Raw genomic sequence first — 16,720 nt, 5'->3', positions numbered from 1 at the left:
TTTAGAACTGGTTGAAAACAAAAACCCTCCTTGGCACATATCCTGTTTTTCAGAGTGTGATTCATGGCTACTTTGTTTTCTGTAGTATTATTTTTAAATAATTTAGGGTTGGCCAGACTGTAAACTGCAACACAAGGTACAGAATACTAATGAAAGATGAATCGTGCACTTTCTTGAATATAAAAGATGTGATATTTTACATATATGCAAATTCTTAACCTGATCCTAATTCTATTAATTTAAGTATTTTCTTATGTAATGTGGACTGAATTTGACCCATAACATTTTCATCTATTAAAAATAATTACAGAAGTTCTTAAGCTGAACTTAATGCTTGGGTAAACAGTCTGATACCACAACTGCATTTTTCATCTCCAGAGTAGAAGAGACATATTAAAGACTTAGCATATGCTTCTCTCTTCTGAAGAGTTTGGTTCAATCCAGAGGGTTTCTGGGACAAAATCCCAGTACCAACTTCAGCTGTTGAGAGTGAGAGAACTGCTGTGAAGCAGGACATTCATGTGACATACAGGACTTCTTTGGTGAACAAAGCACCTTTCCCCTGAAGCCCTAAGGACAGTTCAGAATGATCTTTAACCTTTTGCTGAGACTGGTAATCAAGTTGCTAATTACTGTCATAGGTTCAAGCTTTCATAGGTATTTAACAACGTATTCCATTTGAAAACAACACAATTTATTTGCCCCAAAATCCTGTGGGATATGAGCTACAATTAGCTTGGAAAGAGGGAAAGATGGACCCTGGACCCTGGTATCTGGAATATCCATTTTAGTGGTATCAATTTCATTTGAGTAGACAGCATCTTATTCAGAGAAATTATACAGAATATTTGACTAAACTCTGGCTTTGTGTTCACACACTCTTTCCAGATTTGCCCTCCTGACATTACTCATATTCAAAGCAGTATCTTCTACAAGAGTGGGTCAGTGCTCTGCTACCCCAGCTGATTCCCTCAGTAACCAGGACTCCCAAACCAGAAGGCAACTGCAGTGTGTCCCCTTAAAATGCCATGCTCAAAAACTTTACATCTCTTGAGGAGAAAAGGACTAGGCCAAGGAGAAAAGCTCAAGTTGATACAAACATAGCTCGACAATCAGCAACAATGAGAAAGGGAACAAAACTGCAGAATGTGAAATGACAGACAAGTGAGATTTAGGTGAAGTTTTGCACATCTATATTTCTCCCTATGTGTGACAGAAGCTCTTTAATGATGTTGTCAGGGCCCCTAGATGGAGTAAGAGTCTCGATGTACATGGCCACTTATCTGTCATCCTTTATTTTACACACACAGTCCTTAAAGATAACCTGCAAATCCAAGAAAAAATAAGGAGTTTCAAGGCAAAATATAGATGAATGAACTGTGGAAAATTAAACTTGGGGAAGATCAGGACCTTTACAAGAGATGCAGTATGATACTAGTATCAACTTCATTTATCAGAAATTGAGTTCAACCTCCTCAAACAATACACAGCGAGAGACTGATTCATTCTTTCCTTTGTCCCATAGTGATGACAATGAGTTCAAAAGAGTTACTTTCAATTTACTCCCTGTCAGGAAAGGAGACATCCATCTATCCATCCACATGAACCAAAGAGGCTGAGCAGATAGAGAACTTCTCATGGAATTAGCCCACACTCTTCTCAGTAAAGGGCCAAAGACTGCTTGCAAATACCCTGCTAGAAATCCTCTGCAGCCAAAAATAATATCACAGATACAATTCAGTCTGAATTCAGCCTGGGAATACCTTGATTCAGCACAAGGAAAATGGCCTCTCTAAAGCCATTGTATATCACAAACATTAATGCCAGGAAGCTGAATGTTCATAGTGTAGAGACCCAGAACTGTATTAATAACAGTACCCACTGAGGACATTATATTGTGCAGTCTCTTCACACTTATAAAAGCAGGAAATTATTTTTATGGCCAACATCTTCTGTTTTCACAATTTGTCCTAGCATACCAGATACCTGCTGTATGAAATTTTCCACTAAGACTTACAGAAAATCAAACTAGGCACAGTAAAAATATGATATCGTGGCTAAGTTTTAAGCTTCTCTCTGAATATTCTGTGTGTTATGAAGTTGATTTATATTGCTAGAATTACACAAACTTGACTTTTGATGTAACTGAAAACAAATGAGCATGGAATAAAACACTCTTTGGGAATTACAGGAGGAGAAAATCATAATAAAAATTATGTCAGGTCCTACATTCTGACTTCCCTTCTAGGGACTACTTGCTGTCTTCATCATAAAGAAGCCCATAATTGCTGAGAACATTCACCACTGGCTGTGGCTGGCTCCACAGTGGGCTTATTTGTAAAAGTTACTGGAGACAGGAAAACATGTATACATGGACTGAGCTCATGCATGACTCCTCAAAACTAAGTGCTTCGAGTCCAGAATGGAGACTCAGGGCTTCAAGATGAAGGTCCTTAGGAACAAAGGACCATGATCACCAAACTCACTGATATCTGCTCCAAAGACGACTTGTAACTTTTTTCCCCCTTTCCACATAAACAGGATGTCATACAGAAAAACCCCTGACAGAATGACCCATTTGTGACAGGCATTAAGTCACACTGCTTAATGCACTCTGACACATTATGGAGGTGCCCAAGTGACAGCAGGGCAAATCCAGCAAAATACCCAAACAGGACAGATCAGAACAGCCCAAGGAAAGGGAGCAAAGACTGAAGTGTAAGAGAGGGTTTGCCTGAAAAAAAAGGTTCTCGGAACCAAGTGAACAACAGGAAAAGAGAGAGCAGACAAGAAAATGAGGGTTGCAGAAAAGTCAGCGATAAAGCAAATGCCACAGATAATGACATGAAGCTAAAGAAGTGTCAAGGAAATAATGAAGGAGACTTAAAAACACAGTTACAGATTGAGGGGAAAAACATTACGGTAAAAAGAAAAAACTCTCATGAAGAATCAGAAGATACAGTGATTCTGTAATAGCCAAGGTCTTGGTTTGTTTCCATTAAGCAGTGTGTCTACATATGTTTTGCAATTTTTAGACTGCCTACAATATTACCAATATAATAATAATAATAATAATAATAATTTATTTTCTTTGCTTGAAGTATTTATTAGGTGGACCAATGTGAAATACAATACAAAAACTTTCTGGCCTGAGGTAACTAAGCCAAAGGCTGCCAGACAAAGGTGAGTGATGCCTATTACCAGGAGCAGATGTTCAGAGACATGAGCGGGGAACAGAACAGACTGTCCAACCTCACATGTTCATCAGGAAAGCCATCAGAAATAGCACAGTCAATGGCAGTATTCACAGAGTTCAGGAAGTCAGTGGAAGAAGAGATTTTCAGCTATGATCCAATTACAAAAGCTGTCTTCATTCAGGCAGAGCTGTGCCACCTGTGTAGCAGAGGGCACCATGTAGGTATACTTGTGATGTGACCTAGGCCATGAGTCTGTCAACTTCTGACTTATAGAAAGCCAATTCAGTCATTTTCCTCTTTAAAGGACAACATAATATTAGCTGACAATCTTCTGCAATTCCTGTTTTTAACAGGAGCCACTTGGGATTATGGGTATGTTTGAAAAACCAATCTCTAAGCAACTGAAAATGTAAGAGTTTAAGGCAGATATCCTCATTCCACTCCTTTTGACATTAAAATTAATTCCAAATACCCACTAATAGTTCTTGTCTCATTCTTGGATGAGACAGACTTGCAGTGGCAGCCTTTAAGAGCAAATACTCAGGGACATCTGAGATAACACAAACCTCTTACATAACAAGAGTACACTTCATGCTAACACTGAGAAAAAGGCTGAACGGCAGTCCCTCAATGAACATGCCAAATATACAGGTTATATGCCAGCTCTCTGACAGCTATTATGATTGTCAAGCATATTAATAAACTTTTACAGTTGAAGGGAAAAGAAAATCTGAACCTATTTTCAGAATATTGTGCTCTGAGTGAACACTTACAGACTAAGGATTTGTCTGCAGGGAATATGCTAAATCAAGCCCTTTTGAACTTTTGATTAAATAATTGATGCATAATGCAGAATGTATAATATATGCATCCTTTTTCCATAGTTGCCTGGAAACCCATATGGAACAGTACTAGCAATTCCAGAAGCATTTAGTCTCCAAGTCGTTGGTGAAGACAAAGGAACAAAAAAGTTTTTAAAATCATTAACTCATCTCTCTTTCCATTCTTCAAATACTGCAGGATATCAGAATTAGTAACTTACACAATGGTATCATGACTCTTGTGATACAGAGTGTTTTTTTTTTTTAAAGCTGTATCACTTGGAGTCATGTGAATAATGTCATTCACTATAAGGGAACTTGTATGATCTGTTTTTTGTTAAAATAGAAGACAAAGAACACGACAAATACTTCCAGCCTCTGCATTTATGTAGTAGAAATAAGCAGATCATAGAATATCCAACACAGAAGAACAAAAATAAGATGGTCAGCACAGAATGGTCAACACAGAAGAACAAAAATAAGAATGCAAAATGGTGATTTTCTTTCCAAATGATAGGATTTTAAGCAAATCTCATACAATACTGATCACTTGGGATTTAGAAGAATATTAGAATGCCATGATCACAAATTCAAGAGGCAGATTGTTTCAAATTGCAGCCAAGCAGACCTTTTGCACTTCTCAAGTAGGCAACACTGCTTGTCATTCAATTTGATTGCTCTGTGACCCAGCCTGAAACTATCTTGTGCTTTATTGCTTCCAAGATGAAATGAAAAACAGGATAAAACCCAACAATGAGAACAGAGCACTAACCATGGAAACCTGGATTGATGAAGGATTAAAGTATGTAATCTAAAAAAATTCTGTAATCATCATACTTTGGTGGCTCTGTTTCTGATGGCCATGCTGAGAAAAAGAAGGGCAAGTGTAGCAATGTGGTTCTTTAGGCTTCCATATGGCTTCCTTTGTTTCCCTGCTCTGCATGCTATTGGTTCATTTTGAAATATGCATTCTGCTGTACCTGAAACCTATTGGTGTGTACCCTTTGTCAGTCTTGCCTTCCTCCTCCTGGGACTGGCTCAGAGAGAGCCAGCCCTGCCCCCTTCCTTCCCCTTATAAGCTCATGTGTGCATCCACTCGAGGCCTCATCTCTGAGCTGGCTGCCCCTCTCCCATCCTTGCTTTCCTTCCCCCCCCCTCCTTTCCCTGCAACCCTCTCCCCTTACCTCAAATAAACCTCCCTGGCAGAACAGAGATGGGTCCAGTTCATTCCTACGTCTTACTTTGTTTCCTGCTGGATTTCTGTGGCTACGAGACCCACGCCATGCTGAGAGCGCCCCGGGAGCCGCGCGCCCCGAATTTGGTGGAGATAAGCAGCCCAGGGACCCCATTCTAGGGGGCTGCCAGCTTCTGCCGCCCTCCTGGACCCCGCCACATCAGGCAAGCACAAAATTGCACGGACTCTACAGTTCTCAAGATGTAAAAGGTAGGATAGTGACAGTGAATGCCTCCTGCCATTGCAGGGATCTTCATGGGATTCTTGCACCTTTGCACATTTCTTGTGCACTCTGCTTCACATTTGAGAAAATCAATACTCACTGAGCCAAAGGATGAATGTCTTTATACTACACTGGCAAGAGGTCTTGTTTGAGTAAAGAGAAGTAGTTAAATGGTCCTAAATCAATCAACACGTAAAGATGAAAGATTTGGTGGTTAAACATCAACAGGACAGACTGGAACACTAGTGAATATCCTCTAGCTTTGTGTTTAGGGAACTCTTTTGGATATGTAAGATCAGTGCAGATTTTCTAGTGCAGAAGAGAAAGTTGAACCTGGATGTCCACACCATTTCCAGTGTGGAATCAAGACTTTTGTATCCTTTCCTTTTACTACAAGTACCAGATATTGTGACTTTTCATTTTGTGGTGAATGGCACATTGAATGGGATGGGATAAAATGGTATTTTAAGTGTCAGCCTACCACAGAGAAAATACAATCAAGCTCCAAACCCTAGTAATTTTATTTAGGTTAAATCAAATAATTTTTTAAAAGTGCTTGCCATCATGGTGGCGGCCAGTAGCTCATACAGGCTAATCTCATCATTTCATATCCAGATTGTCATTTTCTAGGACAAACCCATTTTCAGCAGCTTGCTGTAGCATTACAAGAGGTCTAAGAATACAGACAGAAAAGACAATGCTTTAAGGAAAGCATCTAAAAAGAATGTATTTACAATAACTGACATTCATTTTCACTAGGAAATTATTGTATTTCAGGAGGGGAGAAATTTTCCTGACTTAAAACAAACGTAAAAAGGCAGATCAGATCAGGGAAGCACCCAAAAGCATGTATGGAGATTAAGCTGACATGCCTACATGCCTCAGCTGTGACTACACAAGCCCAGAGGAAGTAGGACAAAGAGCAGGTGGAGGTGGAGAAGACTGCCTTGGACATACACAAGGTTTCTATCAGTCATGGCAGCTGTGTTCCCTGTGTGGAAACAGTTTACCACAACTTGGATAGGCCAAAGGAATAAAAAAACCCCAAAAAAGGCCACTCACACTGAACAATATTAAAGGGAGAAACAAAGACACCAAAACCCTAAGGTGTTGAGATTAAACTGCTGGAAAAACAAGCTCTCTTTTAGTCTATCTTAATTAAGCCACATGTTACTATCACTAACAGCTTTTGATTCACACTTTCAACTGTTAATGATTTATTCTGATCTAGGGAAATCAGCAAAATCTGCTTTTGCAGCCAGAGCCACAGAATGATCTCAGCACATTTAGGATAGTTTATCAAGGACAGCAGTAGTTTTCCAGTCATACAGTTCTGTACTAGTGAGTGATGTTTAATGGTATAACAGCTTTGATTATGTCATGTTGTTATGTCCCACTCCTGGCTGTCACCATACCCCACAGGGAATTTGCATGTGAACATGGTATTTCATCTAGCATGTTAATGAATTCACTGAGAACCAAGTATTAAAATAAATCAACTGCACATGATCACTGGGGATAGCTATAAACTGTGGGTTTTGGTGGTTCCTGGATACTGGTGAATGTCCAGAGGTATGTCTAACTGCTGTCACTGGTCTTTCATCCTTGTTTTAAGAAAGCCTATGATGCTTTTATGCCATGGACAAACAGCAGCAAGTCAACCTTGCCAGGACAGCATTTTCCTGGCAGCAAGGGGAGCTGAGCAGGAGTATGTTTGCTGAGAATGAACATCGGATGCTCCAAAACCTGCTCCAATACACTGGAAGCAAAGTAAAGAACAATACCCTCATGTTTGACTTGGTCAGAACAACATTGGTTCATATGGTTTTCACGTTCTGTGACTGTTTCAGACCTCACGGTGTTCACCTGTAGTTTTTCCATCTCCCTCCTTGATTATAGCAGAAATTTGTCTTGATTAATTTGAAAATGTTACTATTATTTATTTGCAGTGTTAACTTAGGTAAAGAGGAATGCTCAAATTTGCAGGAATTTTTCTTTGAAAGATAGCATCAGAGCTTTTTCAAATTCATCTACTTTTTTCTGAGTTCTTAAGAAGAATTTCTTGCTTTTCTGAAGAATGAGGCTGGACTGGATTAAATTCTATCCTGTTTGACAAATAATTGCAATGACTGATAATAATTTTTCATACTCATTCGTATTTTAAAATGCTCAGACATTTTTGTGAAAGAAACACTTTCCACACACAGAGTACTTTTCCTAAAGTTTTATAAAATTATCAGAAAGACATATATTTGCAAATTTGAAGACTGTTGGCTGAATATCTGCCAAGAAGTCTTCTTATGAAAATGAAATAATTCCACAAAGCAAATTATTTGATCAACAGAGTTAGTACTAAAGGTACAACACATGTAGTGATATTCTGGTAAAAGATGGTAAACAGTCACATTATCTATAATTTTTGCCCAGATAGTTTAACTAGTTTCAGGAGACACTCTGCAAGAGAATGGCTCTTAGAATGTGATTTTTGCCCATTGCACACTGCCTACTTTGCCAGTAAAACCCAGCCTGCTGAAGGTTTCAGCAAAAAAACCACTTTTGTATTGAGAGAATCCACAAAGGAAGGCCAGGAGATGAACCTGTGTCTGTGTCTGCATTAAAGGAGGCAGAAACAAACAGTGCACTGTGTGTGATAAGTGTAGCTGCCTGTTAAACGATATCCCATGACTGCCTATGCTAATGGGCACCTCTGGGTAAAAAAGATGGTGCTAATAAAGCCTCTGCTCTGCTTCCCTTGGAACAAACACTTCTGGCATTCAAAGCAGCTCTCTGCTTCCATCCTCATGCACCTTCAGCCTGTAGCCAAGAGCAGCTCTCTGCAATTTATTAAATTAGCTCTTTAAAAGAACCCCTCAAATAGTCTTTCCAAGCAATTTTTCCCTACTAAGTCTGGGCTAGTGTGCCAGGGCAGGGCAGGAGAGCACAGCTGAAAGAAGGCAAGGATGGCTTGAGTGACAGGAGGTGCTGGGAACTGGGAGTGGAGCAGAACTGTCTTTGAGCTTTTTCTTGTTATATTCTACCCTACATGAAACAGCTCAGATGCAGCAGAAAGGTTTTTTCCCCATGACCCCTTTTCTTTTTTGCCTCATGAACTTACTATTAGGTGGTGCATAATGACAATTTCTGTAGGGAGAAAAAAACCCCAAAGCAGTAGCTGACATGATCCAGAGGTCTGAAATTAACCATTTCAAGGGCAGTGCTCAGGTAAGTGGCTCTGTTTAGCAGTTCTTTCTGGGACAGCCATTGCTTGGATACCAGTCAAGTGAATGAATGACTCTTTTTCCCATTGATAAGAGAAAGCCATCTGGGAGAGCAGCAATCTACTTGAAACAACCAGAACAAAACTGTACTTGATGGTGAAAAGACAGACACAATCCAGCCTGTTCCAGAACAGCAGGCATTTTTCCTTAAACTGCACAGAACCTAATTCTTAGGATGACATTTTAAGTTTCTCCTTTTTTCTTCCCCTTCAGAAGAGATTGATCCAGTATAAATCTTGAAAAAAGATCAGCAAAATACTTCTCCTAGGTTATCAATGGAGACCAGAAGCTAAGCCCTGTCCATGTGTGACCTGGCACAAGCTGGCAAATTGCAGGACATGTGCACTAATTCACTATGAAGAGAACCAACAGTTCCACAAAAACAGATCGCAGCTGATAAATAAGAGACACAAAATTAAGACTAACAACCAGTATATTTTAAGCCAGATATACACTTCCAGCAACGAGGCTATTGTTAGCCCTTAGGTTTTTTCCTTTGCTTTGCATGCAGTTGCATACAGACTTTGCTATCACTGTCCATTTAATTGGGTACTTTTGTCACCTCAGACTACTGTATTCTGTTCCCATGAAAATGAAGTGAAAATGTCATCCTCCTTAACATAAGATTGCAAAAAATAAACAACTGAATGCAACATAATAGTGTCTTTCAACACATTTGCTCCTGAACGGAAGAAGCTGGCTGCTGGGCAGGTGCTAAACCCGCTCTGTGTTTTGTGTCTGGCAGCCTGCTTACAATGTGATACCAAATTCATAATTCATACTTCACCTAAGGACATATAAAAAATAAGAAAAGTGTGCTACAGAAGTGATTGAACAATCAGCTCCATGGCTAATAACACAGGAAATACTCTCCAAAATGTTTTGCATCACAACTTGGCCTCTCCACTATGTTTGGACAGAGTAAGTTAACACTTCTGTAGCACACACAGATGTAATCCCAAAATCAGGAACTTAACAGGGTGGTTAATCACTACAGTGAGCATTTTTTAACATACTTACCACTGTGCATAGCACAAGCATAGCCAGGTTGTCATTCTAATCTGTATATGAGAACTAAAACCCACTTGTTTTCTCTGTGTTGGTCCTCTCCCTACTGCTACCGCTGACAAGAGTCCCCTTGGTTAGGATTTTTTTTAACTTGGTCTGAAAAGGCCCAGTAAAGCACATATATCCAGACCTGCCCTTCTAAGGATTTGTGTACTATTTTCGATGGAGAAGAAAGGATACACTCCATTACAGATTTTATATGTGTTTCCCCTTTAAAGTTCACAGCACAACTGTGCTAATAGAAAACGCAGCCATAAAAGAAAAAAGACTGAATCTCAGAAGAAAAGTTAAAAAAAGTCACCAATGAAGTGGAAAATTTCTCAATAAAACCTAGAGGGAGTAAGACAGATATGCAGAGATTACAAGCAGTTTCCTTCTCTCAGAAGAGCTGTGCCTAAGCTGGTCTTCTGGAAATAACGGGGTCTGACCAACATTGCACTTACTTTGCTACACCCTAAATAGAAAAGGACTGGAATCAACATTTTTTCTCACAGAGCTGCTATAAACCCATTTAATTTGTAGGGCCTTGCTGGAACCCACAAATGCTATTTCACAAGAAAACTGGAGAATGCAGTTAACATACTTATTAATTGAAAGTTGTGGGACTGTATCGTGACCCACCCTTCTATGACTGAATCACTGGCATAATTGAGGCAAGTTCCTTACATACACAGGTTAATACCTGAAGTCTGCCCAGGCACTCTGATTAGTGTCCTTTGCAATGCCTGATCAAACAGTCCCAGTTTGGCAGTGGTGTAAAGGACAGACCAGGGAGTGCAGTGGGAAGCTCACAACAATGGTAGGTGAAAGAAGTGCTGGCATACTTACAGTTGCATTTCTTCTGAACAAATCTAAGCTTGCATGCTGTTCGGTAGGTGGACAAACGGATGCGATCCAGATCCTGAGCCCCTAGTGGAAGAGAATAACGGTGACATTTGTATGGAATATGACCTGTGCGTATCTTTGCTCGCAGGGAAGCCAGAGAACAAAGAGGACACATGAGCTGCCTCTGTTTAACAATTTTCAAGGCTCTCTCCTTTGCAGAGAGAGTAGAAAGGAGTGAGGAGTAAGAAGGGGAATGTCAGGAGCTACAGTGTTAAAAGAATTTTATAAAGGAAGGCAAGGAATAGCCAGCCCACTGTGTCTGTCACTTTGAAGAACAATCTGGTCAAGCTGCAGGCTAAAAGACATGCTGGCCAGGCTCCAACAGCAGGGAAAACCTCTGTTGAATTTTAATATTTAACAAAAAAGCTCATAACAAATATCTTTAGCTGACATGCCATATCAGAACGAGGTATTACCAGCAAACCAAATCAGAAAACATACCATGCTGTAACATAAACACTTATGGCAATCTGCAGAATGAAAATGCAAGAGGTGTGAGGCCTTTCTCCATTTTGTGGATGTATGTTCTCTGCAACAGAGATCTCAGAGGGTCAGCTCTATGCTTCACACAAAGCTTGGCCCTGGCTGCTGCAACCTAAAGATCTGGTAATATTTCCAAAGCAGCTGTCCAGGAGATGGGAACAAACTAACTGGCAGCTACCTCACATCCAAGGACAGTACACAGGGGCCAGTATGGGGGCAGAGCCTGGCACAGGGTCCAGCAAACACATCCAAACCAGGTGCAGTCAGGATATAAGTGGAGAGGAATCCAGCCCTGCTTTTACATAAGCTTCCTAAATGCTTTCTTTAAGATTTCTCAGCTGAACTGCTGAACATATGGCCATGTCGGCATCTGTAGCAGCACACTCTGTCTAAGTGGGGGTAACACAGCCCAAGTTTTCTCCTATTTGCAAAAGGTATCAGTGAGGGATGGAGAAGGTGGATCATGCTGCTCTCAAGCATAGTCTCAGAATGCTGAAACCAGTGTGACTCCACAATCCCAAAGCTAAACCTTCAGAAGATGTGAAAAACAGTCTTGCCTGACAGTCTTGCCTCATCAGCACTGGTGAGGATGTGGCACACAAAGTTCCTGATAAAGGAAGCAACAAGTGATAGTACTGATAACTTATCCAAAGCTGCTGAGCTGGCATGTGTAGCCTAGAAGCATTTGATTGACAGTCAATCACTTTATACTATAAAAGCCCATTCCCACTTTTTAATGGCAGGGACTTCTAACACACTCCTTCTGGATATGTGTGTGGAAATTCCTCCCTTGAGTGGGGATGCCCCCTCAAGGTTATTCCTTGAGGCTGAGTGAAAGAGATTTGTCCATGGTGTTGAGATTGCTGAGTAACATCAATATCTAATTGATAACTATTAAGCTAGCTTTGAAATAATTTATTTAATAAATAGTACCCTATATTAATAGTTGTAACTGTATATACTGTCTGGTAAATAATTTTGATTAAAATATTTCAGTTTAATTATTATAATTATCATCAATTTAAATAAATATTTATTTTATTCATAGAAACGTATTTGGTTTGCTATCCTTAATTCTGCAGGATGAAGTAATATAAAATATCAATTACATCTATATAATCCTTAAGACATAAACTCTTGACCAAGTCTGGGACTAGGATTGGATTAAGCTCTACCCAGACTCCTCTCTGGATCTTTTCTGCACCTTGTGACTCAATGGGAGGGCTTCCTTCCCTGATAAATCTTGCCTGAAGCTTCCATTCTGCCTGTGGCAGCATTGTTCACCCACACTTGCTTAAACAATGTCACCCTTTGGACACAAATTTTTCAAATGTGTTCTGACCTGTGAGATGAAAATGAGAATGATACTCTCTATTCTCCCCAGATTCTCCTCTTTTCCTGACCAAATTCTCCCACACTGTCTTCCCAGGGCTCCCAGGTACTCCCTTTTGCCAGTTAGCTGTCTTAACACCATCTGCTCCTGGGAGAAATTACCCTTAACTACTTAATATCAGCTATGGGAAGTATTTTTGTGAGTTTTTTCCATCATATCCTCCACTGTTAATATTATACAGGTTTTTCCCTTCTCCATTAGTATCTCACTGATATCTTTTGGAAAATTTCTTTACAGGTGAAAGGGAGCACAATGCTTGCAACACTAAATTTTTCCTTTTTAATAGGAAAAAATGAATAAAATGAATGTAACTTTTCCCCTCTTAACTTTAGTAAAAGCTACCAATAAACTTCCAGTGCTCCTTTATAAAAAAATCAAGCTTTTAACAAGATTTAAAGAATGAAAGCAAAGTGAGAGTCTGGTTCATTGAGCTTCTGAAGTTGCAGTATTAATCCTAAACAAACAAATTTGTAGGCAATGTTGCTATTTTTTTCTTTTTAATTATTTGCACATGCAGTGGATGGTAATCTTTTGATATTATTTGGGGAGCAGGCGTTGCTGATGGAACAGACAATTTAATTTTGTCATGATTCACATTTTGCCACAGTCAGAAATCTATTTGTCAAGTAACTTCTGCAGAAAAGTGCCATCACTTAGATGATGGAGAGTCCTGAGAAACAGCTGGAAAAATGTGCAGGACTGAGCATGGCAAATGAGACAGCAAATTGGTAACTTCCTTACAGGATTGCCAGTGGCCTCTCTTTCCTTCTGCCTGCTGGCAGTGCCTCACTATTTCCTTTGACTATGCTCATGTCATGTAACACTGTTTGCAGTTTGCAAAAATAACAAAGGGACATGCTGCAAGCTTTGGCTGTTTTCTTGCTGGATAATATGTGTTGGCAGCACAACAGTGATGTACATTTTGAACTCCTCATCAGTGTGGGTATACCTGGGCATGTCAGGTAAGACTAAGGTAACACTCAGACCTAGTGGTTTGATATCCACTAGAGCATTTTGAATTATAAGACATAACTTGAGCTTTAACCACAGGATTCTGCAGAAAGTGATAATTATTATGATATTAATTTGCAAAAATTTGTAATTCGGAAGTAGAAGGATGCCTCTTCTGAAGGAAAGGAAACAAAAAGGTCGAACTGGACCTTTTAAAATACTGGGAAAATCACAATGGTCCAAATTTAAAGTCAGAATCAAATCCTTCTATTTCTTGTTCAGGACCAACTTCCCATTTAAAAATGCCTGAAAAGTTGGATTTAAAAAAAATTTTTTTTTCTTTATCTTTTTTATCTTGTGTAGTCTGGAACATGACCCACTTTCTAAAATTATTGTGGGGTTTTAATCATAGACTTACAGATGTAAGTCCCAAGAACTGAGACTGCTGGCAAAAGCCTTTATATTACAAATTTTCTTCCTCTCATATTCACAGCTTGTGGAGTTTAGCTTTTTACCACAGTCTTATGTCCATCAGAACGTTAAGAAGCTTCACATGACCCACAGTATATAGGGCATCTGGAGCACATGGCTTTTGTCAAACACGTTAAACATGTGGGCTTGCACACAGCTGGGAGCACCTGAATGCAACACCAGGATGAACTTCTGTATCAGTGAAGCACACCCTCCACACACAGAGGGGCTCTCAAAATGCAAATTTCAGTGTTTTATGAATATGCCTAAAATACATTTAGTTTTTCACAAAGACTTAATATTTTCCCCTCTTTTTACCTAGCTGGAACACCCAGTTCTCTGTGTGCACATGAAGTAGGTGGAGGAACGGAGGAAGGCAAACAGAAAGGGGACACACATGTGAGATAAACCAGACTCAAGTAAATATACCAAAATACTAAAATGTGGAAGCAAAAAATAGTAGACTATAACTACTGGTGTGCAATACAGGAAAACAGTCCCTCCTCTGCCTCCAACTGCTGATTTTCCCAACGCCTCCTTAACTCCTTCAAAATAATTCAACATCAAAACAGCCTTCAAAACTGTGGATACAAACAATAAATCCTCACAGCAAAGTCTTAAGCATTTTAAGAATATTTCAAACTAATTGAAGTTAATGGTAGCTGTGCGACTGACTTCAGCTAATAAAAAATTCAAGACCCTTCTGTAATTCTAATTAAAACTATAGTATGTTATAATAATGGACAGATATACTTTTTGACTCTGGCCAAAGAGTAACACCTCCCTCCAGGGGTCCTAAATGTTGCACACAAGAGACGTGATTCATAGAATATCCTGAGTTGGAAGGGACCCACAAGAATCACTGAGTCCAACTGCTGGCCCTGCACAGGATAATCCCAAAAATCACACCTTGTGCCCGAGAGTATTGTCCAAATGCTTTTTGAACTCTGTCAGGCTTGGTGCACTGAACACTTCCTTGGGGAGACTGTGCCAGCACCCTCTGGGTGAAGAACCTTCTTCTAATATACAACCTAGACCTCCCGTGACACAACTTCATTCCATTTCCTCAGGTCCTGTCACTGGTCACCAGACAGAAAAGATCAGTGAGAAATATTCATGAGTTACAAGTGCAAGCCCTGCATGACACTAAAATAATTACAGGGCATGACAGAGCTAATGGACACTGTCGAATGAGCCAAGATGGTTCATGGTTTATCTTCAAGATGGTTCAGGCCATCTGAATGAGAAGTCTTTAATTTGGAGAAGTCAGATGTAGGGTTCACCCCTGGGGAACAGTCCTGAGCACACTGAATTCACCAGCACCCACCTGGCCTTTCAGTACACACAATAACTTGAGTCCCAGTAATCCCCATCTTAGTCTCCCACCAAAGATCAGGGAGATGCTCTGACATTGTTTACTACGGGGCAGCGGACAAACAACAAGAAGCTTAGTAATTACACACAAAACTCAGGTAAATCTAGTAATAGGGTGACAGTTTCAGACTTGATATGTAATAGAATTTCCTGGAGAAACAGTGGATTGGTTATAAAAGAAGTAAGAGATGACTGTCAGAAGTGCAGGAACATTGTTGGTGTAGTATATCCCTGACACACTATCCTGCAGGGAGCACAGAACTTCACTAGGAACTATAAAAAACGTGCTGAAGTGGGGTGAAGTACATGAGTCCCTATACTGTGTCTGGCTGTGATGCAGTTAACTTTCTATAAAGCAGTCTGCATGATGCTGTGTTTTAGATTTGCAGCTAGAAAGTGTTGTAACACACTGCTGTTTTAGCTATTGCTGAAGAGTGCCTGCACAGCACCCAGGCTTTTTTGTTTCCTACTCTGTCCCCTCTCAGGGCTGTCTGGGGATGGGCAAGAGGTTGGGGAGAGACACAGCAGGGTCAGATGTCCCCACCTGGCCAAAAGGTTACTCCATACCATGTAATGTCATGCTCAGCAATAAAGCTGGGGTAGGGAAAGAAGGGGGTGGGGAGTTCTCTCTTCCAAGGCAGACACTGCTCCATGACTGGCTGGGCATCGGTCTGCTTTTGGGAGGTGGGGAATAGCCACCTTTGCACCACTGGTTCTTGCTTTCTGTTGCAATTCTTTTCCCTCTCTTTCTGTCACTTAATCAACTGTCTTTATCTCAAGCAATGAGTTTGCTTGCTTTTGCTCTCCCTATATTCTCTCCCATCCCACTGCAGGCTGGTTAGGGATTAAGCAAGTGTTTGTTCAGGAGTTTAGCAGCTGGCTGGGGTCAACTCACTACAGATATCTCCAATAGAAGATGTAGCTTTTGGAGACCATTATCCTCATCATTGCAACCTGTGTATTGCAGTATCTATGTCTTAAGAAGCTACTGATTAAAATAATTCAATCAAAAAATCTAATGTAGAAAATCCCTCTTCCCTGCTTTGGTCAAATCAGCCCATTTTTGTGCAGTTTTGGTCTCATGATATTCATTTGTGCAATGGAGATTTGAGGTGGAAAGCTTGCATAAATTTTACTGATACTGCATAGCAACTGGCTTGGTCTATCACAGCAAAACATTTCCAGGAAGTACTTACGCATTTCTGCAAACAGCTGCCTTCTTTCTGCCATGGTATTTCCTCTTTTCCCACAATCTTCAATCATTCTGGAAGACAAAATCACGTGAAAACATTAAGTATTATTCCCAAACTGAACATACGTACATAAGCATCCAAAATTGATC

The 16,720-nt window shown here is 40.1% G+C and overlaps 1 protein-coding gene across 23 annotated transcripts in view; it reads right to left on the bottom strand.

Annotated features, from left to right (window-relative positions):
- DTNA (dystrobrevin alpha) overlaps positions 1-16,720 on the bottom strand; it is a 220,283-nt gene that overhangs the window by 79,663 nt on the left and 123,900 nt on the right. For all 23 annotated transcript variants that reach the window (XM_085052775.1, XM_085052776.1, XM_085052774.1 and 20 more), the window contains 2 exons: positions 16,575-16,642; positions 10,650-10,730 (listed from right to left, as the gene is read on the bottom strand). In XM_085052775.1, coding sequence (XP_084908901.1) covers positions 10,650-10,730; positions 16,575-16,641 — 148 coding nt within the window. In that variant the 5' untranslated portion in view covers position 16,642. The remainder of the gene's footprint in view (positions 1-10,649; positions 10,731-16,574; positions 16,643-16,720) is intronic.

Source organism: Lichenostomus cassidix, chromosome 2, assembly GCF_008360975.1.
Source record: "Lichenostomus cassidix isolate B80296 chromosome 2, HeHo_3.0, whole genome shotgun sequence".
NCBI classification, from domain to species: domain Eukaryota; kingdom Metazoa; phylum Chordata; class Aves; order Passeriformes; family Meliphagidae; genus Lichenostomus; species Lichenostomus cassidix.
The sequence above is the reverse complement of the archived record's forward strand: the minus strand, read 5'-3'. Positions and strand labels throughout refer to the sequence as shown.